The sequence below is a fragment of the Anolis sagrei genome, chromosome 2, assembly GCF_037176765.1.
Source record: "Anolis sagrei isolate rAnoSag1 chromosome 2, rAnoSag1.mat, whole genome shotgun sequence".
Lineage (NCBI taxonomy): Eukaryota > Metazoa > Chordata > Lepidosauria > Squamata > Dactyloidae > Anolis > Anolis sagrei.
This window is the reverse complement of record NC_090022.1, coordinates 49,461,554-49,488,101: the sequence shown is the minus strand read 5'-3', so window position 1 is coordinate 49,488,101 and position 26,548 is coordinate 49,461,554. Positions and strand designations below refer to the sequence as shown.

Here is a 26,548-nt window from a genome sequence, read left to right as displayed (position 1 = left end):
AGGCAAGCTGCGGAAGTGACAAATATATAGCAACATAACTTTAGGGGTCAAACTCTTTTGGGCCAGATTCCATCAAGTACAATACTTCAAACTAATCTTAGATCTCCTTCTTACTAGAGTAATAGAATAGTTGTTATGTTGCCACAGGGAGTTTTAGTTACATAGCACCCAAACATTTTTTTAGTACATAAATGTATTGGATTAGTATGTAGGTTAGTTGAAATGTTTGTTTGATGTGACAATAATAACCTTGGTAATTCTGAAACAGTGTTTTGCAAACCTAGATTCCTCATGTTTACTGAGCAGCAAATAATTAGCTGTTTTTTCTCTCTATTTTATAACATGTTATTTGCCCCCATTTAATTCTAGTGACAGTCCCCACAGTGAACCAGGTACCATTGATGAAGCAGACCATGACAACGGGACAGAGCCGCACACCAGTGATGATGGTGAGTGTAATAATTAGCTGTGGAAAACTAAGTCTAAGGAAACCTAGCAAAAATTGTGTGAGACACAGCAAAGAGCATCTTAATTTTTAATCAAATTACTTTGGACTAACATGACTGTTGGCTAAGGAAGATGGCTCTCTGTACTTGACTGTGGAAGCAGATAACTGATTTTTTTTCTGTGTCAGGAGCTATTTGAGAAACTCCAAGTTGCTTCTGGTGAGAGAGAATTAGCTGTCTGCAAGGACATTGCCCAAGGGATACCCAGATGTTTTACCATCCTGTGGGAGGCTTCTCTCATGTCCCTCCATGAGGAGCTGGAGCTGACAGATGGGAGCTCATCCCATTCTCTGGATTTGAACCACCGACCTTTTGGGCAGCAGTCCTGCCGGCACAAGGGTTTCACCCATTGTGCCACCAGGGCATAAGATACTGATGAAGTATCTTGAGAGTTATGTAATCCTAACATGCCATATAGGAGCATACCAGGTTGCCTGTTTGCTTGGTAATTTCATCCCAAGGCATTGTGGAAGTTGTCCTTATGCCGAAATTAACAGGCTAGTCATTTGGCATGAAAGTGACGCCTCTGGAGTGTTATTTGTTTCTAGTCTATATTGTTTCAGTGTTCGGGGGGGAAGAAAGCCTCCTTTTGTTGGATGTCACTAATCATCTCTCTTTGAAGGGTTAGATCACTTAAACAAGCCAAAGGTCTATTTTTTGCAACAATTATTCACATGTTTCCATTTTCAAGACAAGATTTCTCTTTCTGCCATCACTGGTTTGTGCCCATAGTAACATGACGAAGTATCTATGGCTATGACAATTACACTTATGCATCAAGAAGGGCTGAACTAAAAATACTCACATCTACGGGAAGGTTATTTTCAGCAACGTTGAAGAGCAATCCATTTTTAAAATGATTTTTCATTAATTTCTTCCATAGTGTTCATTGTTCATTTACATTGCTTTTTATTTGTTAGCACTGACTTTTGCCCATCATAATGCAATACATAGCAACATAACATCGTTACATGTGCTTATGTGATTCCTGATTGGTTGTGACTAACCTAGTAAACATTATACTCACATTTAATTGTCTTCATTTGCTGTCATTGTAATGTTGTAGCATAGTAAAATTGGCTGTGTAGCTCTAGGATATGATCATACTTCATGCTCCCTCTTAGGATGTGTAATCAATGTGACTATTCTAGAAAAAGAAAGAAACGAGAAAAAGCACTTTCAAAGAAAAAGAAATGCCACTGAGTAGAGTAAGAAAATGGGCAATTATTTCACAGTTGAAGCATTTCTTGAGAAATAATTCTCTATACTGTAGTAGTCATTTTCAGACCATTAATTAAAAATAAAGAACAATCATAAGGAGCCCCATTTGATTTTCTCATTTCAAGTTGTATTTCACACTTGCATGACTACAGAAAGGAAAATGTCTATGTTTGTATTCCACACACACACATACCTACCCACCCATCTTTATTTTTATTTTTATTTTGCAGACTGAACAAGTTTGATTTGGACATCAGTGAGAATTAATAACCTGGAACCACATGGTGCCATTTAAATTGGCTTATTTCGCAGATTAGAAAACATTGTTCCAGAATCCTGTTTGTTGCATGACTATGCATGTCTGTTGTCTGCTTGCTTTGTGGCTTTTTTTATTCCTTTCATGTTTTCTCTTCAATGCTGCAAATATATGAAATTCAGTGCCTTATTGATGCATGATGTGGGGGAATTACATAGATGAATCTGATCATTACTTTATAGTAAGGGCAGAAAAGAGTGGGGGGGGGGACACACAAAGGATAATTCAGATAATTAAAGATGGATGTTTAAAGGAAGAGGGGACATGTCAACCTTCATTTTTCAGTGTTGGTGACAAATGGCCTACCTCATCTGTGAAAAGTCAAGGCAAGAAAGCTTCCATTTAGGCAATTTAATGCCCGAATGGTTATGTTAATAGTTCTGATTGGAGTTTATGGGTGATTAACCATGACACAACTATGGAGAAGAAGAGCAGTTCTGTTTTATGAATTTACAGACCCTCTGCGAGTTGGATACCACTTTTATGCTGGCGAGGAAGTTCGTATTTTCATCCAGACCACGATGGCTTCATGATTACCTAACCAACTATTATATACCACTTAGGGAGTGGCCTTTATTGAGTCTACCCATTACCACCAGATTATGCTTAATTGGACTGGACAAAAAAAGGGCTCTCCAGTTGTATGGGCTCCAACTTTCATCATTCTGTATGGTGATCACTCTGTCACTTTCCCCAGTCTGGAAGGACTCAAATTGGAGAAAGCTGACATGGGATGGGAGGCGTTCCACAATACATTGTACCAAAAGCGAAAAACAGAGTGTTTCATTTTGTTCCTTCTACTTCATGGGCAAAAGAACATACACATTTCTATCCTGCATGTGATAATGGTTCATTGGTTACAGTATACTGGTTTCAATGGGGATGATCTAGAACAGTGGTTTTCAACTTGTGGATCCCCAGATGGTTTGGCCTTCAACTCCCAGAAATCCTGACAGCTGGTAAACTGGCTGGGATTTCTGGGAGTTGAAGGCCAAAACACCTGGGGACCCACAGGTTGAGAACCACTGATCTAGAAGCTTCTAAGAAACATAATAGTGTACTTCAAGGTTTTGTTTCCATTTTCACATTCAAATAACGCAGAGATGTTGAAATTATATTTAAATTGCCATACTCAATAACTAGTAGCTGCTGATAGACTCTTGTTTTGTGATCCCGTCTATGTGCTCTTTCTCCCTCTCTCATTTAAAAGACATATTTGGTTGAAAACTGAAGTAGCTTTTTTGAGAAAGAGCTGAAGATAATTTGAAACATGGATCTCACAGCTACTATATCCAGCCCATTTTCATCTCATTAGGTGAATTGACTTCACTATAATTTATTCCATTTAATTGGAGACATCAGTGAGTGAGGGCACACACACACTCAAACATATATATATACAGACGGACAGACAGACAGACTTCTACATGTGAAAAGAAATGCTGTTCAGCTCTTTTTGAGATCACAATCTGTTTCTAGCCCGACTGTCTTTTATCACCACTATGCCTTGCAGATTATTTCATTACTATCCAAGCATTGGGTTCTGTTGGTCATTACATGCTGTTTCAAAACAATACAGATATACTCCAGGAAGTCCCATTGTGTTAATGAAAACATGATACTGCCAAAGTACATTTTCACAATTTGGTTTTGCTTTTGGCTCCTTCTCTCTGAAGTGCTTTTCTGGGAAGCTGCTCTTAACTCTTACAGAGGCAGTTTTTTTTAAAAGCACTTTAATTGAGTAACTTCTGGAATATTTTCTGATTTCATAGAAACTCAAATGTTCTGATTTCATAAAAACTCAGTTTCATAGAAACTCAAATTCTCTGGACATGGCTGTAAAAACGGCCATGTCCAGAGAAAAGTTTGTAGGAATAAAATCAAAGGTATTGCACAAAAGCAAGAAAACCAGAGCCATAGCAATACATGCATGATGAAGTGAAATATTTGCTTTGTGTAGATGTTAGCTCTACTTGTTTTTAAAAACAAATGTAACCATCACATTTTCGGTGCCTTAAAAATAATATTACTGCTACTTCTAATTCAAGTAACGAAACCACATTTTGACACATACATACCTTATAAAGTGAAGGAAAACACTTATTAGCTTCAATCCAAAATCCCTTTGGTTTAGTGTAAATATCCACATGGAGTCCTATGCTGAGCTGTATTACCTTTCTCTCATTTTAAAGCCCCAAAGCTGCCTCTCAAATTAATTTTGTGCTTCAGAATAAGTAGGCAGAATTGGAGAAAGCCTTGCTGTCCACTCCCCTAACATCCAAAGGGTTCCTTGAAGAGCCTCTATGCATCTAATGGAGAAGGATGAGCCTCTATGCTTCTGTAACCATAATGCATCTAATGGAGAAGGACGCCCCGTGCTTTTCAATCTTTTCTGAGGGTCCTTCCACACAGCCATAGAACCAAGAATAGCAAGGCAGAATAACCCAAAATATCCGCTTTGAACTGGAATATCTGAGTCCACACTGCCATATATCCCAATTCAAAGCAGATAATGTGGGATTTTATTCAGCTGTGTGGAAGGGTGCCTGAGGGTCTTGGAATACCTGCATGGGGCTATTTCAGGGCTTTACAGTAAATCAAGAGAGTTATGTAGAGAGGAAGTGAAGACAAACCCTTGCAGAACCTGAAGAAAACACATCTACCTGCTTAAGGGATACTTCTGCATGCAAATGTTCCTAACTGAATTCTGGCCATATTTTTAAGCTAGATCCTGATGTTAATGGTATAGGATCTTTTCCTATCCTAATTTAAAACAGAGAGAAAAGTTCCCCAATGAACACCCATTCTTTGTGCCAGTCACCTTACATACAACTGGAACATGTCACTTTGATGCTGCTGTGGTCCTTGCAAACATATTCTCCCTACATGATATATCATCTGCTGTTTTCCTGTTTGCTGCCTTACTGCAGAGTTAAAAGTGAGGAATGGGGTGGGTTGCAGGTGGGATATGACTTCTTTTGTCAAATTGTGCCAAATTTATCGTTTCCTTGGTTAACATACCTTCTACCAGATTTAGGCTGGAGTAAAAAAAAGCGTTCCTCACCATATTTTGTTCAGTATTGAAATGTGGTTTAACCAATGTTCTCACCACACTTGTTTCACTAAACTGAGTTTTATTTGCTGTCCTAAGCTAGGCATATAAATGTCTCTCTGCAGAAGATATGATGTTTTGTATTGCAATGCCACCACACTATACTTTCCTAGTTTACCTATAACATGTGGCCACAATGACATTTGCCACCCATTCATTAATGGCTTCACATGTCTCTAGCATGTACTGCTTGTGCAACAAGTATAGTATGCATGTTTGTTAAGTAGGCTGAGTAACTCAACATGTTGCTCTTCTTTTCTTCTGTTGTACCTTGAGTACTTCAGGAATTCTTTAAATTCCTTTAGGCTTATCATTGTTCTGAAGTGGTACTGCTCTGAGAATAGCTGCCACAGCCCTCCCTCCAAGGCTTCCTGTTGTCCATGATACACTCCTTCTTAGAGCAGTGTTGTTAAAAAGTTGCCACACCTTGACAGGGGTTTTCTTGCTCCATGCCCTAAATATATGCTATTTGTTTCATGGGTTGAGGAAGTTTTCCATTAAGAGCACATAGATTTCTAGCATTGTATTTTCATTTGTTTCCTTCCTTTGCTATGAGTGGTTTCAAATGATACCTATAGCTGGTCTATTTATGAAAATTTGCAAAAAGTATTACCATCCTCCAAATACTATTATTTCATTTGATCATTCCTGGATAGGATCAAGTGAGTGTGTACTTGCTGCTTTTCCACATCTAGGCCTTCTGCCCCTTAAATGTTCTCTGCCACAGAATCCATCACTGTGTTATACCTGGAAGCATTTCCAGAGACTGCTACTTAGATGTGCTTCTTCTTGATAAATTGTTGTCATTCTGTGCCTTCAAGTCATTTCTGAATTATGGTGACACTAAGGTGAACCTTGCATGGGGTTTCTTGGTAAGGGTTCTTCAGAAGGAGCTTGCCTTTGCCTTCTTCTGAAGCTAGAGATGTGATTTGCCCAAGGTCACCCAGTGGGTTTCCATGGCTGAACGGGGCTTTGAATCCTGAGCTCCAAAGTCATAGTCCAGCACTCAAGACACTGCACCACACTGCCTAATATTGATTTGACTGAAAAACAACTGGACACTTCACTGTTATATCAGGGGAAAAAGTGCTAATATAAGTGACTGGGTTTCAAGCTACACTTGTCTTCAAATTTTATCTCTGTTTGGGCAGGTCTTCCAAACAACTATACCAATTTAGCTACATCATATTTCAGCCACAAATAACATGAAAGTTATATTGTCCCATTACATTGCACTGGCTGTGTCAAAAAATATCCCAATGGCCAAATTCAGTAGATTCATTGGGAAAACTTTTGTCCTAGCCATTTCCTCTCTGTTTTTTAAACCCAAACGTAGAATGGTGGCTACAACTTGAGAAAGTGTTTACATATTTTCAATGATGATGTTGCAATACACCTCTTGTATATCTAGTTCTGTATGAAGTCTACAACAAAATGTGACTTGTTATTACTAAAATGTTTTGTTGCACTGGAAAAAGATTTAAAAAAATAAAAACCACTGAAGATGAACAAAAATAATATTTTCTTTGCTGAAATGGTTGGTGGTACTTTCCTGGGACTTTTAGAATGGTCCACAGAAGTTGTTACTTGTGTTATATTGATTGGATATCCTGCCATAAAGACATCTTTACATTATCACCTATTGCAAAATAGTGTCCCCTCATTTATGCTTCATTCTCCAATTGAGTGGCATGGTTGTATGGTACCTCTCAGGATAAGACAATGTAAAAGGGGGTGCTCTGTTACACAAGGATAAAGGGGATGCTTTTTGTTCTGAAACAATAAGTTTTTATTCATCCATCCAAAGACCCACTTGCCTGCTGCTTCATCCACCCACCCATCTACCAACCCACCCACCCATCATAGCTTCATCCATGTCTCCTTGTCTCTTCGGTGCAAATTTCAAGTGATCTGAATCTGGATGCAAATAGATAATGCCCATGTTTGAGGGAAATATTTCTTTTCATGTGTTGAAGCTGGAACTAGTCAGTTCCCAGTCAGAGCAAAATATATGTGTGGCAAAAGATTCTGCAATTCACACAGATCAGAGTTGGTTTTCAGCATTACCACACAAAGCCATGCTATCTTGTCACTTCACCCTGAAATATACTTTCCAAATGTAAGCAAAAAGCAATCAGGTGGTGAAAAATAAATAAGACAGTATCTGTTACAATGGATGGGAAGGTTTGGAGGAAAATGTATCTTATATAACTGACGTTGCTAAGTTTAAGGGTTGACAGGTTTAAGCAGACCACATGTAGAGGAAGAGAAATCTAGATGAAAAAGAAAATAGGAAGATATGACTCACTTTTCCTAAACAGAAATAGAATGTGTTCGCCCACAAGGTTACCAAAAAATGTACATCAGTTGCCCATAAGAGGGGATATAATGCACTGATGGTGCACTTTGAGTCAGTTCAACATCTTTAGCAATGGAAAATTGCCTGCCCTGAGATCTTCAGACAGAAGGAATTCCTGAAACTTTCCCAGCATGTTCAGTGTAAGGCTTTTCAGTACAAGCCACCCAGGATGCAATTTACCAGGGAGTCCTCTATTAACACCACAAATGTTTTAATTCAGCAAAAATTGAATCAGTCTCTGGCTTGCTTAGCTGTCTATTTATCTGCCTTCCTGTCTATCACATTCACCAATGTTTCTCCCCATGGAAGCCCCAAGCTGCAATCAAAGCCATTTTCTGCCATTCTGGATCTCCAAAGAGCACTTGTTTAGACCGTGAACTTTTTGCAACCAGAATCGTTCATGAAAACCAAATATCACACAGAATATACCATGTCCAGAATTAATATAAAAATGAAACATAGGTTAGGAGGCTCCTAGCATCCACTTACAAACATCAATCTTGTCAAGAATTAAAAAAGGGTGAGGCAGATAGGGAAAAACAAGAGGGTTGAAGTTATTAGGACCTCCCTCAAAATTCCTACCAAGGTGATAGGTTAAATGAATACAGAAAATGGGAATTGAAAATAAATTAAACATTTTTAAAAATAATAATTCCAGAAAAATCTATTAGGAATGGGATTTGGAATATTCTTCATATAATCTGTAATGTCAAATTGGGAAGGATAGCTAATTCTGCAGAAGGCAGAAGCAGAATTCAAAGCTCTCTCACCAGATTAGAGAGATGTGCCAAAACAAGACAAATGCAAGATATTCCACTTAGGCAGAAAAAATGAAATGCAAAGATACAGAATGGGGAACAACTGGCTTGACAGCAGTATGTGTGGAAAAGATATTGGAGTCCTCGTGGACAACAAATTAAACATGAGCCAACAATGTCATGCAGCGGCTAAAAAAACCTGTGGGGTTTTGGTCTGCATAAATTATTATTATTATTATTATTATTATTATTATTATTATTAACTTTATTTGTACCCCGCTAGCATCTCCCGGAGGACTCGATGCGGCTTACACAGGCCGAAGCCTCAAAACACAATACAGTAAAACATAACACGACAGTAGAAAACACAGCAAATCAATAGTTAAGCAAGCAATAACGAAAATAACAATACATCATGACACTTTAAAACTGGGCCGGCCAGCGCAATGGGGTACAGGGTTAAAAGTGCTAGAGTGGCAGGAGGAGCATAGGAATAAAAATAATACGGTGTGCAGTAATGTTAATTGTACTAAAGTGCTTCTAGGACTTGGGTGGGGGATTCCTAATCTGAGAAGGCACATCGGAACAGCCAAGTTTTTAGGTTCTTTCTGAAAGCTGCTAAGGTAGGGGCCTGGCGAAGATCTTTTGGAAGGGCATTCCAAAGTCAGGGGGCCGCCACAGAAAAGGCCCTGTCTCGCGTCCCCACCAAGCGCGCTTGCGACGTGGGTGGGATCACGAGCAGGGCCTCCCCAGATGACCGGAGCGAGCGTGTGGGTTCGTAGATGGAGATGCGGTCACGCAGGTAGGGTGGAGTACAGTGTCTAGATCCAGGAGTAGTCAATAGGAGTACAGTGTCTAGATCCAGGGAAGTCATGCTATCCCTCTATTCTGCCTTGGTCAGACCACATCTGGAATACTGTGTCTTTTTCTGGGCACCACAATTGAAAGGAGATGTCTAGAGGAGGGCAACTAAAATGATCAAGTGTCTGGAGAACAAGCCCTATGAGGAGCGGCTTAAAGAGCTGGGTATGTTTACCCTGAAGAAGAGAAGGCTGAGTGGAGACATGATGATGGCCATGTATAAATATGTGAGGGGGAGTTATAGGGAGGAGGGAGCAAGCTTGTTTTCTGCTGCCCTGGAGACTAGGACGCAATGGAACAATGGCTTCAAACTAAAAGAAAGGAGATTCCATCTGAACATTAGGAAGAACTTCCTGTCTCTGAGAGCTGTTCAGCAGTGGAACTCTCGCCCTTGAGTGTGGTGGAGGCTCCTTCTTTGGAGGCTTTTAAGCAGAGGCTGGATAGCTCAAGAAAGCCAGCAGAGGTTGGATGGTCAAGGGTTCTTTGTGATTTTCCTGCTTCTTGGCAGGGGGTTGGGCTGGATGGCCCATGAGGTGTATTCCAACTCTGATTCTATGAAGCCAAATTTTATAAAACTCTATATAATATATATCTATACACATGTATACAAGGAGCAGAAATTTAAATAGTGAGGTCCTCCCTGGGACTCTTCTCATCCACCTTCATAGACACACCATGAAATAAATTTGGTAATCAACAAATATAGTGCTATGATTCTACTTTAACAGACTTGGTTCCATCATATAGAATCCCGAGATTTGTGTTTCCATGAGTTACTTTTGCTCTTTGGCTTAGAATTGTAAACTTCAAGTTGCAGAATTGAGTTGGATGTTGCCATAGTTGAAGTGGAATTATGGCACTGTAGCCATCTTTCATTGTCCAAGACCAGGAGGACCACTCTGCCATCTGCCAAGATATTAAAAAGGTGGTGATGATGTCTGCCTGTACACATTGCTAGGGGAAGGGTGGTTCAAGGAAGGACCACAAAGAACAAAATGTGACTACACAGGCATGTAGCGGGGGGGGGGGGAGGGGGGGGGTTTGAGGGGCTTCACCCCCCCCCCCGAAATTCTCATGGTGGTTTGTAAAAAGGCCTTACTGGTGCATTATTTAAACTGTTATGTTTATTCATATCATGATCTGATCACCATACTCAATATATCCCATATGCATGGGGGTATTGGGGTAATGATACAAAAGGTTTGCTAGGCTATACCCTCTTTCACTCAGACTCAGCCCCCCCCCGAAACTCAGCCCCCCCCCCGAAACCTCCCCTGAAATTTTTTTAGCCCCCCCCCCCCCGAAACGACTACACATCTGTGACTACACATCTACGAGAAACAGAAGAAAAAGAAGACTGATCAGAAAATTCCTAAAACCATGAGTTGCTCACTAGAATGATGGGACTAAGAAGATGGTGAGAACTTGCTCTGTTTGTCCAATGCAGTGAGCTGCTCCTGGCAGCCTTCATGAATGGTAGTCATCTAAACAACCCCAGTCAAATACTGATATGAACAACAACTTGTGGCCCCATTAGCCCAAGATAGCATTGCAAGTGATTAGAGAAATCAGCATTTGGAGATTTACTAGAATTGCCTGTTTCTTGTTCAGTGTTGCACACAGACCTACACATAAAAGAAGTTTTAATTAGGAAGGGTTTTTATAGATCGTTTATTTAAACTTTTTGTGTATAATGTTAATTGTTCTGTTTTTATACATTCACATATCTATTGTATTTTGTGTGTTATCATGCTATTAAGTGTTTTGTGAGCCACCCTAAGTTCCTTTGGGGAGATGGTGGCAGGACACAAATAAAGTTTTATTATTTATTATTATTATATCAAGGGCTTATGCTGTCCTTACTATTTTAAGAGTAGAAACCTGACTAAAATCTCCAAGGTCATAGGGCTGTCATATTTCATATTTGTCATAGCATTAAAGCTCAACTCAGCATACAGTGAACATGAATCTTCACCAAAGTTTAGAATGAAGAAGTTAAATTGTGTCTTGTAAAACTTTGCTTCTTATTTGTTGTGTAGATTTTTAAAACAATGTTCCTAAGCTTTATAATATCCAAAGGTGTATCAGTGAACAAACTCTTTTTTCCGAGAAGAAGAATCCTTGGGATAAAGAATTAAAATTTGCAATACCATTTTATAGAAACATTTGCTTATGGCTCAGAGAACGGTCTATTGATCTTTATGATTGCAGCTTTCCTATGTCCCCCCTCCCCCTGTCTCTTGGCTGTATAGAGGTGGAGCAGATTGAAGCTATTGCCAAGTTTGACTACATTGGCCGGTCCCCACGTGAATTGTCCTTCAAGAAAGGAGCCTCTCTCCTCTTGTACCATCGGGCATCTGAAGACTGGTGGGAAGGTCGACATAATGGTGTGGATGGGCTCATACCACATCAGTACATTGTAGTACAAGACATGTAAGTGGCAAGAACCTTAACTGCACAGCATCTTATTTTTTAAATATACTCTGATTCAAAGAAGCAGATGAAATGAAGTCCTGTGGAGTGTGTGTAAACTGGTGTGTTGTCTTAATGCTTCTCTCAAGAGTTGGATTGGGGGCTGGTTTTGTTATCCCACAATTATTTTGTGTGCTGTTTTGGTTTATTTTGAGATACATGGTACTAATTGCATTTCAAGGAGAGCACTGACTCTCTTTCCCTGAACTGCATGCAAATAAAGATCAGGACTGTCCACAGTTGCAAGAGATTTTAATATAAACGCTTGTGTGTTGTGAGAGTTGCATCCGGGACTGATATAGAACACTAAATTATATATTCTTGTGTAAGAATTCACAGTTCTTTGTGGAAGGGGATAGCCTAATACAAATTGTGATACTAATTGGCCTATACAGTATAAGTAACACTTGGAAAAATCTATTTTACTAGGTTTTAAAGAGACATATTTTACAAATTAGTCTGTGTCTAACATCATTGTGAGTTGCTGTAAAAGGTACACATCTTATTTACCCAACATCACCTTAGGTGTCTGAATGGTGGGAATTGAAGCCCATCACATCCAAAAGATATAGAAAGCAGTTTTTAAATGAAACAAAATAGTACTTCACCTTTAACATGGTGTTGGAGTATATTAAATACTCTACAAGTTTGGCTAAGAAATCTGGAACTTATGTACACTTTTCAGTGTGTTCCATGCATTTTACCAACTAATACAATCTAATTCTAATGGCAACCCACAAATTAGACTGTTGTAAAGAAGTTAGTTTTCTGTCAATTTCTGTGGTTAAAATATATCAAAAGTATTGCTGAGGATTTCCCAATTTTCAGCAGTAATAGTATTCCAGTGGATTGTATAGTGTTACCCACATGATCCCTGGTTAGTATGTGTGTGTGAATCGGGGGAGGGGGAATGCTTCTAGACAGTAAAGCAGAAATACGTGAAGAAGAATGGAAAAATGTGAGAAACCTGTTGATGTAACATCCCTCTTGTCTCATCCAGATAGCAAGTTGCCGGTTGTGGTTTGCCATCTCCCTACTCTATTTAGACTAGGGATAGATGATTCTATGTAGATTAGGGACTGATGATTCTCCAGAAGTTTTTGGACTGAATCATTTGTAGCTCTGACTGCTTGAGCTGATGGAAGTTGGAATCTAGTAACACCTGAAGAGCCACCCCTGAATTAATGGATGGCCCATAGATCAGTGGGGAAGATTTTTCAGTGTTTGCAAGTTCAGCCCTAGCCTTTCCAGCTGAGCAGATCAGATAGCAGCTGACACCCTGCACTGGAGTAGGCGGAAACGTGAATGAGAGGCAAAATCATCTTAACTTGATATCAAGCAGCTTTCTATGTGCATATTTAACCATTCTACACTCAGAGATGATGGTAAAATCTATTTCTGCTAGCGGATGTTTCCTGCTGTCACCTTGTATGAGTCATTGCTCAGAGAAGTCTCTGCACTATATCTTACATAGTAAAAATAGGAAGCAGCATTCATTGAGATATAGCAGATAATCTACGTGCCCTAAAAATGAGAAGCAAACCACCTTGTAAAAATTTTATTCCTTGTTCCAAATAAGTGCTACGATACTGCATCCTGCCTGAGATGTCATAGCTTTATAATGGGGGGGGGGGGGGGGGAGGGGAATAAAGTGGCCCTTAAAATGTTTATATTATCAGTAAATATCTAACACAGGTCTTGATTCTGTGTAGCTGGTAAGATTTGCCTGTTTGATGTCAAGGAGAGGTTAAAAAATAGACTTTCTTGATCCCTCCCTCCAAATAACCAGCAGTGATAGAGATCAAATCTGTTGTGGCGCATACAAGTTAGGACTGAATGCCCATTATTCCAGAATAAGGGTGTGGCTTGTGGCCCACTTGGAACTCACCCCATGGCTATTTCTGTGAACCCCCCAGGAGCCAAAAATGTGGATGTCCAGATTATGTTGGACTCCACCTCCCAGCAACCCTAGCCAGCATAATGTCAATGGTAAGAACTCTGCACGTTGCCATTCAGCAACATTTTGTGGGCCACATGATACCAGCTTGTGATATAGATAAATACATTTCAAACTTTCCAGTGATGGGGACTGCCAATGCCCTTCTCTGCATATGTCAACAAGTAGTACTTTATCTGTTTCCATAGGCTATTTTTTTCTTTTTCTTTTTTTTGGCAATTCATTGAGGACTGGTAGACAATATATTAGGGATTGGCACCAGTCCAGAGACTGCCCTTTTGAGTAGTACTGCTCTAGAAAAAAGGAGTGAATCATCCCAAATGACATTTCTATAACACATTAAGAAAATATCCAGTCAATTCTTTTTTGCCAGCATATATTGAGTAGCTCTTTATGTTTCTCCACTGATTATGTGCTCATGAGCAAAAAGTGATCTAATTGCTCCCCCCCCCCCCACAAATAGAGAAAGGGAACTGTGGGTCAAGGAAACATGACTGTTTGTGTCATTGTTTCTCATGTTTAGGGACTTGGTGATGTTTAGAAATAGATAGGCAACAGGGTTGCAATTTAATTATTTATTTATATTTGTTTGATTGATTACTGTCCTTTTTTCTCCTAATATGGGGCCTGATATGTTTTCAGATAGATAACCCTCTCTCTTCAAATATCACTGTGTTTCCTCTTCCATCAATGCTGAGCCTAGGTAGAGGCATGAATTCCCAGTAGGACACCTTCTTCAGACATGAGGCCTTCAGTTATCTTCTCTAGATGATGGAGGGTCTCTTTCTTCATAGGGATGATGCATTCTCCGACAGCTTGAGCCAAAAGGCAGACAGCGAGGCAAGCAGTGGACCACTACTGGACGATAAAGCCTCATCAAAGAATGACATCCAGTCTCCGACTGACCATATTCCAGACTATGGATTTGGGGGAGTGATGGGACGGTAGGAAACGGATTTGTTCTCATCTCGTTGCAAGAATCCTCTTGCTCTCTCTTTCCTTCAATCTCTGTCTCTCTCTCCTTTTCTGTGCCAGGCAAGGAAGTCCAACTTCACAAGCTGCAGGAAATGTGTGAGCCAGACTGTGTCATTTGTGCTTTGCTTAAGCTTGAAATGGCCGCTCGCTCGTCCTCATGCCTTCTTCAAGGAATGATTTCATGGGCATGTCGCTTTTTTCTCCCTACAGGGTGAGGTTGAGATCAGATGGAGCTGCGATCCCTCGCCGCCGGAGTGGAGGAGATACTCACAGCCCTCCAAGAGGGATGGGACCTGGGATTGACACCCCTCCACGAGCTGCAGCTTGCCCTAGCAGCCCCCACATATTACCTCTGAACAGGGGCAGGATGGAGAGCCCAGAGAAGCGCAGGATGCCAACTTTTGGGAGTGCTGGCAGTATCAACTATCCAGACAGAAAGGCACTGACAGATGGACATCCGCTGAGGCCGACCAGTAGTTCAACCCGGCACAGTAGTCTTGGAGATCAGAAATCACTAGAGGCTGAAGCCCTGGCTGAGGTAGAAGCCTATGCCTGTTATGTGAATATCAGTCTTGGCAAATGTTTTAGGAAAGAGATGCCTTTCCTTGACTTTAATATAAGTCTATATTAAACCATCAAAACTGACTTGTCTCAACTATTCTGTTAGTCACGGTAGGTTAGCAATGTATTGTTTTAGTGCTACTAATAGACATTTCTGGGTTTTTAAAAATGCTTTGTTTAAATGTGTCTTAAGATTGAGATTTTAGAAAGTATGTAAACTAGAAAATAAATACCCAGCAGTATTTTGATATAGTACTGCACTGAAGCTTTCTGACTATTCACTGTGACTCATCCATATCAAATACTTTAAGGATCTAACTCAGTTGCTGAGCTTGCTCTTTCCCATCCAGTGATATGACCTTTTTAAAAATTCAAATTACCTCTGAAATTTAGAATCTTGGAGTGCACAATAGTTCAAAGGTGATACTCCTCCTGCCCTCTAAAGGTTGTTAAACTATAACTACTGGCAGCTCCAGCCAGCACAGCTAGTGGTGAGAAGTACAGTGAGAGTTGTACTGGAACAACAACTGAAGACAACACAGTTCCCACCCTTGAAATTGTCCCTAAATTGGTAGCTCTCAATCTTTGGTTCCACAAATGCTGTAGATTGCAACCCCCAAAACATCACACATTTGACCAGTGGCTAATGGCTAGTGATGTTGTCAGCTGAATTCCAAATCTACCATGAGATCAAAGTTGAAAACCAGTCTTTGAAAATCTAAAGTACACAAGAAAGAACATATTTTTTATTAATGACATGGATGAAGATTTAGAGGGTATGTTTATCAAGTTTTCAGATGACACCAAACTGGGAGGGGTAGCTAATACTCCAAGTGACAGGATCAGAATTCAAAATCACCTCAACAGATTAGAGAGCTGTGCCAAAACTAACAAAATGGATTTCAACAAGGAGAAGTGTAGGATACTTCACCTAGGCAGAAAAAAATGAAATGCACAGGATGGGTGACGCCTGGCTCAACAACAGTACTTGTGACAAAGATCTTGGAGCCCCCTTCCACACAGCTGAATAAAATCCCACATTATCTGCTCTGAAATATATGGCAATGTGGACTCAGATAACCCAGTTCAAAGCAGATATTGTGGGATTTTCTGCTGTGATATTCTGGGTTATATGACTGTATGAAAGGGCCCTGAGTCTTAGTGGATGACAAGTTGAATATGAGCTTAAAAAGTCAATGGGATTTTGGACTGCATCAAAAGGAGTGTAGTGTCTAGATCGAGGCAAGTCACAGTGCCCCTGAATTCTACTTTGGTCAAACCTCACCTGGAATACTGTATCCAGTTCTGGGCACCACCGTTTAAAAGACATATTGACAAGCTGGAAGATGTCCAGAGGAGGATGAATAAAATGATCAGAGGTCAGAAGACCAGGCCCTATGAGAAGTGTCTTAAAGAACTGGGTATGCTTAGCTTGCAGTAGAGAAGGTTGAGAGGAGAAATTATAGTCATGTATAAATATGCGAAATGATGTCGTAAGAAAGAGGGAGCAGGCGTATTTCCAAATTATAGTAAAGGAGAGTCCACTTGAACATTATGCAGAACTTCTTGACCATAAGAGCTTTGCAACAGTGGGACTCACTGCCTCAGAGTGCAGTGGTGGCTCCTTCTTTGGAGGCTTTCAAAGAAAGGCTGGATGGCCATCTGTCATACTTTGTATTTGCTGTTCCTGCATGGCAAATGGCCCATGTGGTCTCTTCCAACCATTAGTCTATGATTCTATGGTAAAAAGTAAATATGCCTGGGTTCACAGAAAAGTACCTGTACTATGTTAGGCACAAATTATAGTGTGGTGTAGTAGTGTGAGAGTTGGATTAGGATCCTGGGAGACCATAATCTGAATCCCTGCTCAGCCATGAAAACTGACTGGGTGGCATTGAGCAAATAACACTTAGCTTTAGAGGAAGGTAATGGCAAACCTCTTCTGAATCAGTCATGTAAAAAAAAAAAAAAGCCCACTATGAGAGAGCTGCTGCCATACATTAGAATCAACTTGAAGGCACATAATTATAACAAGAATACATAATTATTTGTCTGAGTTCTAATTTTAAACAGTTTGGAGAGCCAGTTTAAGCTGAAAAGTGAGAGCAGGTATGAAATGATAAACCAATAGCTAATACAGGGAGAGTTATTTTTTCAGGTCTGATTAGGCCATACTAGATGTAATGTTGAAGGTACAGTATGACCCTCCATATCTATGGAACTGATATACACAGTTTCACTTATTCAGTTATTCCCTTAGGGTCTCCTGTACAAGTTGCATGCCTTTCTCAGTAGCACTGTCCTGTGTCCCATTGAAAATAATAGGTTTTACTATAATTTAGAGTTTCTCATATCTTTACAAAGTACTAGAATAGACCCCCCCCCCCCCCACAGATATGGGGGTTGTACTTCATCATTAGCAAAATTACCTGCTATTTAATAACAGGCACAGTCTGCCAAGGAGAGTTGGTTTTACTGGGATTCTACAATAGAGAGAAAGGAGGTTTAGATTTTCCCATCCAACTGTTGTCCCAAGGGAAATCATTTCCCCTTTCCTCTGTGCCATTGAGGAGGGGACGAGGACGTTTGGTGACAGAGTTGGATCTCTCCAGGAGATTGCGGTCTTGCTTGGAACAAGCATCAGGAGAAATGAGAGCAAACAGTATCAGACTCCTGAAAAGTCAGAGGTGTCTTTGCCTGTGTATTTACAAAAATCTGGAAGATGAAGTAAGGTAGCTTTGAAGGTCTAAATGGGAAAACATGTTTCTCTGTACTTTTGGCTGAACCTCTCTTTACTTCTTGCTCCATGGGTTGCTCAAAGGTTGGTGGAGCTGTTTATTTTCCATCTAACACTTATTAGCTTTTGTCACCCTTTTCTGTGTGGGCTGTTGATGGATTGATTATGTTGTCACTTGGTTGCTTGCTTGTTACCGTAGTGGTCTATTTCACCATAGTAACTCTAATGGGTGAAGGTGTTCTGGTTTTTAGACACCGGTGGTTCTGCTGTGCCTAGGCTTAATACCCTTTTATCCCATCTTGAAAGGAAATTGGAAAGTTTGCTTTAATATGAATGCCTTTCCTATATTTTTTATTTTGTTTAGTGCTTTATTTGCACAGCAGTAAGCCCAGTAAAGTAGGATCACTTCTTTGAATACCAATAGGGGCTCTTTGTCTCATGCTTCTCAAATTCTTACTGCATGGAAAGTAGCAATTGTTTGCATAGGCCATTACCTAAATGTGGGCAGAGAAGATGGAGGAGGAAGAGGAGGAGGTAAAAACTGAGAATTTTCAAATTGCTCTAGCAGGTTGAGGCAAGGATGAATGGAGGGTCGTCTATTAGCTTTGCTGTAAAAATAAAATAGCATTGTAAGGTCTCGAGGCTATCTTAGGAATATATTTTTAACCAGCGGAGAGAAGGATGCTAAGAATGTAGAGGGCAAGAGATAAAACAAGAACAAGCAGTGACCATCAGAGAGAAAGGCATCTCTACACTATTCACGTCATCACACTGTGAAATGCCCCATCACTCACATGGTGTTTGCATATGGGTTCCTTCCTATCACTCCCATCATATGAGGCAAGGTCTGTTTCATGAGTAACTTGTAAAAAGCCTTATACAAAGGACCTGCAGACCAAACCTTTTGTAAGCTTCGATTTCAGTAACCACACATTATGTTTTCTCCAAGTACCTCAGAGGTGAGATCTTTGGCATGTGATGGTACACCTGTCTGCAAGTCATTACATTTCACCCTCTGTTAATAGATCTTAGGTTTCCCATTGAAAGAAGTGGAGTAGCATGTGGTAATACTTGCCTGACTAGAAGGGGTTTAGGGCAGTGGTTCTCAACCTGTGGGTCCCCAGGTGTTTAGGCCTACAACCCCCAGAAGTCCCAGCCAGTTTACCAGCTGTTAGGATTTCTAGGAGTTGAAGACCAAAAAATCTGAGGACACACGGGTTGAGAACTACTGGTTTAGGGAATTGTGAGTTTCCTATGGAAATAAGTGGATTGGCAGATTGAGTGCTTCACTTGCAGCAGGAACAGTCAAACAAACCATGGAATGTCACTCTATGGTTCGTTCTTCATGTCATCCAAACACAGGTACATTCTCTACTGTGGTTTGTTTCTCCCTCAACAAACCAGAAAAATAATTCAGTTTGATTTTGATGGCTATTTTGGAGGTTCAAAACAATCATGGTTGAATGACTACATAACAACTCCATAGAGCAAAGATGCATGGTTTAGTTAGGTTCTTGCACAGCAATAGGACTCAAGTGTGACAGGTACAGGAGTCTCATACTTTGCATTTTGAACATGTCTGTTGACTAAAGCAAGCAAAGAAATGATGTTAAGATACAAGAAAATCTAGCTCATCAGAATGACCATTTTTTTCTTTTTCTGTCTTTATTGTGTCTACAGGACATAGAAAAGACAATGAGCACAGCACTGAATGAACTGCGTGAACTTGAGAGGCAAAATACTGTGAAACAAGCCCCAGATGTGGTCCTGGACACCCTTGAACCCATGAAGAACCCACAGATAGGTTCTGTCAACTCTGAACCAGCCAGTCCCCTTCACACCATCATGATCCGAGATCCGGATGCTGCCATGCGACGGAGCAGCAGCTCAACCACTGAAATGATGACCACTTTCAAGCCGGCCCTCTCAGCCCGGCTTGCTGGAGCTCAACTTAGGCCTCCGCCCATGAGACCCATCCGCCCAGTCGTCCAGCATCGTTCAAGTAGCAGTAGCAGCTCAGGAATGGGCAGTCCTGCAGTGACGCCCACAGAAAAGATCTTCCCAAACAGCTCCTCTGATAAATCTGGCACTATGTAGCAATGACATTACCATCACACGGAAGTGTTTATTAAGCAAATGGGTAGCCATCCCAATTTTTGTTTATTTCAGATTGGAAACTATGATTGTACAAAAGATAACAGTAACTGAAGAAAAAGACAGGGAAAATGACTCTTGTAGCGAGTGTAGGTGTGGCTTAAGTATTTCATGATATTGAACACCCATTCTCTTCAAGAGTGCTGGAATTATTTGGTACAACCAAATAAGATGGTCATTTTATGTATTACCACTGGAACATAAAAGTCTGTGTAGAAGTATGTGTATATATAAAACTGTACATAGTTCAGTTACATTTTAGTAGATTTACCTCAAAAACTCACCCCTAGATTTATTCTAGAGAGCGTTTTTGTGTGTGCGTGTGAGTGAATTACACAGCAACCGTGCAGAAAGCAATAGTCAATTGGTCAGTTCTTGAATTGAATTTTCACACCAGTTTGACTTGGCTTTAGCGTGGCAAACAAAAGAGCACACCAATTAGGTGTCCTGAAGGTACCGAAGTACATCTGATGCTAACGTCTATCCTGCAAGATGGATGGATCTTCATCTTCAAACTCATCTCTTAAAGACTGCTTCATTGAAACATGGAAGCTTGTGGTCATTTCCCGATTGGAAGAGTACACCACTTGCGGACATAAAGAATGAAAAGTAGTACACCTCCCTCTTGTGCAAAGGAGAAACCTAGGATTTTCTGTACGTACTTCATGTTGTAGCACAGTGTTATGTATGTACAAATGAAACTCACCTCCTACTGTTCTCAAAACAGAAGAGGACTCTGAAGTAACCTGTGGTCAATAATAATAATAAATAATAAATAAATAGGCTAACTTATATAGTGTTTGAAATATTTTATTCCCACCCTCTCTGTTTTTGCTAAAGATTCCTGGGGGGAAGGACAGATCTGGATTAAAACAGGCAAGGAGGCTTTTGGTGCAATGCCATTTGCTTTCCAGTGACTCCATAGTCCACAAGGGTCTCGACTCGGCTTCTGTCCCCTTGCATGAATAGCATGAGCCATATATCTCCGTCGGGCATATAATTGATCTGACAGAGTGACAATTTGCACTTTCTGTACTGTACTACGTAACCAATATACAGCCGTTTTGATTTATGAAATAAAGTTATATTTCCTTCTCCCTAAAACTTAATCTAGGCAAATAAATAAAAAGGGGAGAACTGGGGTTTGCATGATAGCTAAGCCTTTTCTCTACTTGCTCAACTCAAAATTATTCTTGCTGCTATTTTTTAAGGATATCTTTTGTCTGTTTGTGGACAGAAGTTTGCAACATCCGCCCTTTCACCGGGCTGCCATTTGTTTTACTTTAAATATCATTGCACATTTATTTTTCCATGGATTGCCTTTTGAGACAGCTCATTCAAACTTAGTTAAATCTGCACTTTCTCTTTCTTTTTAGGTATCTCTCAATATTATTTTGCTGAGGCTATTAATCCCCCCCTTCCTTATTAGGGGCAGGTTTTAATGTCATCCTTTTGCCATTCTTTAGCACAGTGGTTCTCAACCTGTGGGTCCCCAGATGTTTTGGCCTTCAACTCCCAGAAATCCTAACAGCTGGTAAACTGGCTGGGATTTCTGGGAGTTGTAGGCCAAAACACCTGGGGACCCATAGGTTGAAAACCACTGCAGTACTATATGATATATATGAATGACCTTGAATATGGGTCTCTTTGCTCTTAACTTATGACCTACGGTCAGCAAAAAAAGAAGAATCAACTACTGGCCGGTCTTGTTAAAGCAGAAAAAGAGCTGTCAAGCCATTCCAGAATTTCTTATTTTTTTTATCCTTCTTTGTTTGACAAATACATTTCAGCTCCACTTCTGTGCATAAATTGCACTAAATGGCAACTATTTTTTTTCATCATGAAATGAACACACACAATAATTTGTGGTGTTCTTCCTATACCTCATCTAAAAGCATGCTTCATTTCACATTCTTGGTTCTCTTAACTGCTCCTTGCCTGTTCTAGCCTGTTTATATATAGCCGTTCCCGCTTAAATGCTAAAATGTAACCTATTTTTTTTAAAGGCGCAATTTTCGTTGAGACCCAATGACGCCAAACCTTTGCACTTACTATGTAAATCCCGTGTAACAGAAATACATCCCTAAACATGAAAACAACCTCCCCCCAACTCCCCAATTGATCCTGGCCTTCCCATGTATAGCGTGAAGGATAAGTAATGTATGTAGTTATTCTATTCTTGTTCTTCAATATAATATTACGAAGAGAAATGGTGTTTACCTACGTGTCTGCTAATGTCGTAGGCATTTGTAATTGCCACAACTAGTTAACAGTGGTGCTTTTTCATCAATGAATTATTTTCCTCTCCCTCACCCTTCACTGCCCTCCTCTCCCCCATGCTAGCTTTAGAGCAACCCAGAGGTCATTATTGCAACAGATGTTCAGTGTGTTGTTGTAATGAACCAGCAAATATAGTTTTCGGCATGGAGGAGGGCAGGGGGAGAAAGCCATTTGGCAAACTGCTGTTATCTTCCTTGCCAGTAATGTTTTCCCCTTATTGTCTAAGGCTTTCATGGCCAGAATCATTGGGTTGTTGTAGGTTTTTTGGGCTGCATGGCCATGTTCTAGAAGCATTCTCTCCCGACGTTTCGTCTGCATCTGTGGCAAGCATCCTCATTGATTGTGGCAAGCAACCTCTAAGGATGCTTGCCACAGATGCAGACGAAACGTCAGGAGAGAATGCTTCTAGAACATGGCCATGTAGCCCAAAAAACCTACAACAGCCCATTGTTTTCCCCATTTTTTAATCTTGGAGGATGCTTTCTTTGACTGTGTGTGTGAGTGTGTGTGAGTTCTGAACATACTTTTGAAAATGACTTGAGAACAAAACCATGATGTCATTTGAGGATTTATATTTTTTCCCTGAAAGGTACAATACAATTCCATTGCCTTTTTAAATTAAATTATTTTTGTTTCTATTTTTTCATTAGTTGTTACTGGGTTGTGTTTGGTTTTTATTAAAAAAAATCTTTAAGTGCCTTTTGAGCACCGGAACAAATGTTTGGATTAAATGTGCTTTGGAACTGGACGTATATGAAGATATCTCTTGTACAGTTTATGTTCTGCTATGGGTGTGTCGCTTTAAAGTCCTTTCCCCTTTTTGCCATGTGAGCAAGAAATGTATGCAGGTTGGAAGGAATACATGCCCTGCCCACTTAATGTACACTTGTGAACTTGCCAGTGACTGCTATAAATCACAGAAGATATTCTCCAACAATTTTGGTCGTACTAAATCAAAATACTTGCTTCATATGTTATAGAATCATCAAATATTCACCTTGGGTAGCATTTCTACCAACTCAACTTGTCTAGGCTTGGGGTACACAGACTATTGATTTGCAAAAGTTCCATTTACTAAAAAGAATACCTTGTAAATTCATCTTATTCTTAGGAATAACAGCACCTGGTTTGGATAATTTGAAATGCATGAGAGCAGCAAATGCAAGCAAGAAGGCGAATATGCACATCCATGCATTTAATCTCTTGGTCACTGTGCCAATATTGTTTTGTTTATCTTGATTCTAATCAGTAATGGAATTTGCTTGTGCTGGGATGACCTGAAACCACTTCCAGGATGTATATAGTATCCTCAAATGCCATGCCATAGTGGAAGAGGGTGATGCATTGTAGAATTTATAATATTTAAATACCAGGCATAGCCTTAAAAACATTTTTAAATTGGCATATTTAATAAATAAAATGGGGACTGTCCCCTTTTCATCAATGGTCTGTGAACAAAGTCTAAAACTTCTTCATATCTGGTATATGCTAAGGGTGGGGAGGAGTATCAGTTTGGTGTAGAGGTTTGAGTATTGGACTATGACTCTGGAGACCAGGATCTGAATCCCCATTAAGCCATGGAAACTCATTTGGCCAAGTCATATTATCTCAGCCTTCATCGTAAAGTCAAGGGAAACCCCCTGGATGGGCACGAGTTGAAAAATGGCCTCTCTAGTTGCTCAGTCCTTTGATTCGTTCAAAGATTCCTTCAAAGAAAACCAAATAATAGGGTCACCACAAGTCAAAAATGACTTGAAGGCACACCACAAGAAGGGATGACAGGAATATGACTTTCAGAACTCTTGAGATCCTAAAATCTGTGCCAGAATTCAATAATTGGGGGGGGGGGGGAAGTCTTTTTGTTTTAAAAAAAAGCCCCCTATGCATCTGAAATGTAGAAAGTTGTGCTATGCCTTGGCTATTATAAGTCCTTTTTTCAAACAGGAAGTAAAAAGGATTTATGAATTGTAAATTAAGATTAGGTCTCTAGAGCATGCAAGACAGGTTGTGACGCCACAGCCCCATGTAGTCCTCCAGCTTTTCATGGTTGCCAATCCCTAACGTATGCCAAAAGATGGGGGAATTTCCCCTTCAGGACGAAACAATGGAAATTTCACAGAACTGGCCTCTGACCATGAGCAGAAATTCAGAATGTTGTTGCTCAATCAAAGCTACTTTAGCTAACACTCAGAGAGATGGCTGACAGTCATTGTAGTCTCTTCCCTGACCTTGTAATTTGATGGAAGTATTCTTTTTTTCAACTTTGTGTGTAATGGTGCTGATTTCAAAGCAATGGCACCCACCCTTATATTATTGCTGTACAGAAACCACCATAAGCAAACTGAATAAATGTTTAAGACCCTTTAATGATATAAGGACCATGCACTTTTTCTCTCTTAGACTAAACAAAACCTAATAGTGGATTGTTTTTTTTTTTTTTTAAAAAAAAAATAATTCTGGACTATATGATTCCTAGCAGTGCTGCAGTTTTTCACAGGATGGCAATAGGCCTTCCAAACCCAATTTGCTTCTGAGTGGCTGCTTTTTCGTTCTTGCCAGAAAACTTTAGAAAACCGCTGGTTGGCTGCCCTGTATCATGATTGTTGTCCTTCTTATGGATATTGTCTCTGTAACGTATGATAAAATGCCATTCAGTTAGAGTGTCTGATTGGATCCTATGTTATGTATGCTGATGATGCCATGTAGATCAAACCAGTGGATGGGTGTGGACTTATCCTGTTGAATAAACAGTTTACCTTTTCTCAGAATGGTGTTATAGTCATGATTTCACAGTTGATCATCTCCTTGGCATTTTTTTTAATTAAACACAATTATTTTTGTGTTTTCTTTATAAAATACACTTGGAGCAGTTTACAATACAAAGATGGAGAGACTGTAAACCACGTGGTTTTTAAAAAGCCAACCTTCATTTAAAGAGGATGAAACTGCAGGTGCTGATGTTGATCTAGAACAGGGGTCCTCAAACTAAGGCCCGGGGCCCGGATGCGGCCCTCCAAGGTCATTTACCCGGCCCTCGCTCAGGGTCAACCTAAGTCTGAAATGACTTGAAAGCACACAACAACAACAACAATCCTATCTCATCAGCCAAAAGCAGGCCCACATTTCCCATTGAAATACTAATAATTTTATAAATGTTGAAATTGTTCATTTTAATTATTGTATTGTTTTAAGTGTTTTTTGCACTACAAATAAGATATGTGCAGCATGCATAGGAATTCATTCATTTATTTTTTTCAAATTATAATCCTGCCCTCCAACAGTTTGAGGGACTGTGACCTGGCCCTCTGTTTAAAAAGTTTGTAAACCCCTGATCTAGAATCTACGATGCAGACAAGATACGTTGGAAAAGTGGAATCCTACCAATGAGTGGTTCTCAAATGTCAATCCTCCAAATATTTTGGACATCAGCTCCCAGGATCCCTGGTCACTGGCCAAGTTGACTGGGTTTTCTGGGAACTGAAATCCAAATAATCCCAAGGATCAAGATTTAGGAGCCAAATTTGTGTTACAATGGCCATCCTAAAATTTAAAGCCTGGGCTCCTAAGATATAGTCCAATGCTCAAACCACTGTGCATGGTTAACTACCCCCAAACATAAGCCCTCCCAAAATCTAAGCCTCCCAAAACTGGTTGAAAAAGAAACTGAAAGTGATGTGACTTCACTTCTAGTCTTACTAGGCCTTCTGGTGTGGCTCCCTGGATGGGCACGAGTTGAAAAATGGCCTCTCTAGTTGCTCAGTCCTTTCATAGAGTAATTACAGCTCCGGCATAGTTCCTACTTATTATTTCGGAGGCAGAAAGGATTGGCGGAGAATGTAACTGAGAAACAGGGCATCTGTTGGCATTTTCAAAGACCCATAGTTTCACAAGCGATCTTGCAAGAACAAATGAGCCAAGGAAATGTGTGGGCTTTGGTGCTGAAGAGAATTGGTCTTTATTGATGATGAGGAGGAAACATACAGGAACCTCAAAAGGAATAAAGTTGTCAGAGTCTTCATGCAGGGACACATACAGAACTAAACTGCATCAAGGAACCATAAGGGATTCTCCATGTGGGGGTGAAGGGAAAGAAGAGTTAACAGTGACTTACTGGGTTCAGAAACTGATGCCCATACTAGTGACTGTCATTTGCCATCTTAGAGTTGAAGGCTCACATGGACTCAAAGTGCTTGCATTAAACTACAGTTCAGTATGCCAAATCCTTTATCCTATTAGATATTAGAGTGGTCTGAAATATATGCACCTTAGAGTTTAATTT

The 26,548-nt window shown here is 40.1% G+C and overlaps 1 protein-coding gene across 5 annotated transcripts in view; it reads left to right on the top strand.

Moving 5' to 3' along the window:
* The window catches only part of SRGAP3 (SLIT-ROBO Rho GTPase activating protein 3), a 214,210-nt gene extending 193,429 nt beyond the window's left edge, over positions 1–20,781 (top strand). For 2 of the 5 annotated variants that reach the window (XM_060766278.2, XM_060766281.2), the window contains exons 18-23: positions 370–449; positions 11,386–11,566; positions 14,357–14,506; positions 14,598–14,633; positions 14,748–15,075; positions 19,516–20,781. In XM_060766278.2, coding sequence (XP_060622261.2) covers positions 370–449; positions 11,386–11,566; positions 14,357–14,506; positions 14,598–14,633; positions 14,748–15,075; positions 19,516–19,932 — 1,192 coding nt within the window. In that variant the 3' untranslated portion in view covers positions 19,933–20,781. Of the gene's footprint in view, positions 1–369; positions 450–1,957; positions 6,791–11,385; positions 11,567–14,356; positions 14,507–14,597; positions 14,634–14,747; positions 15,076–19,515 lie in introns of those variants that run through there. The other 3 variants (XM_060766282.2, XM_060766279.2, XM_060766283.2) reach the window with 2 other exon arrangements.
* The last annotated feature ends 5,767 nt before the right edge of the window (positions 20,782–26,548 follow it).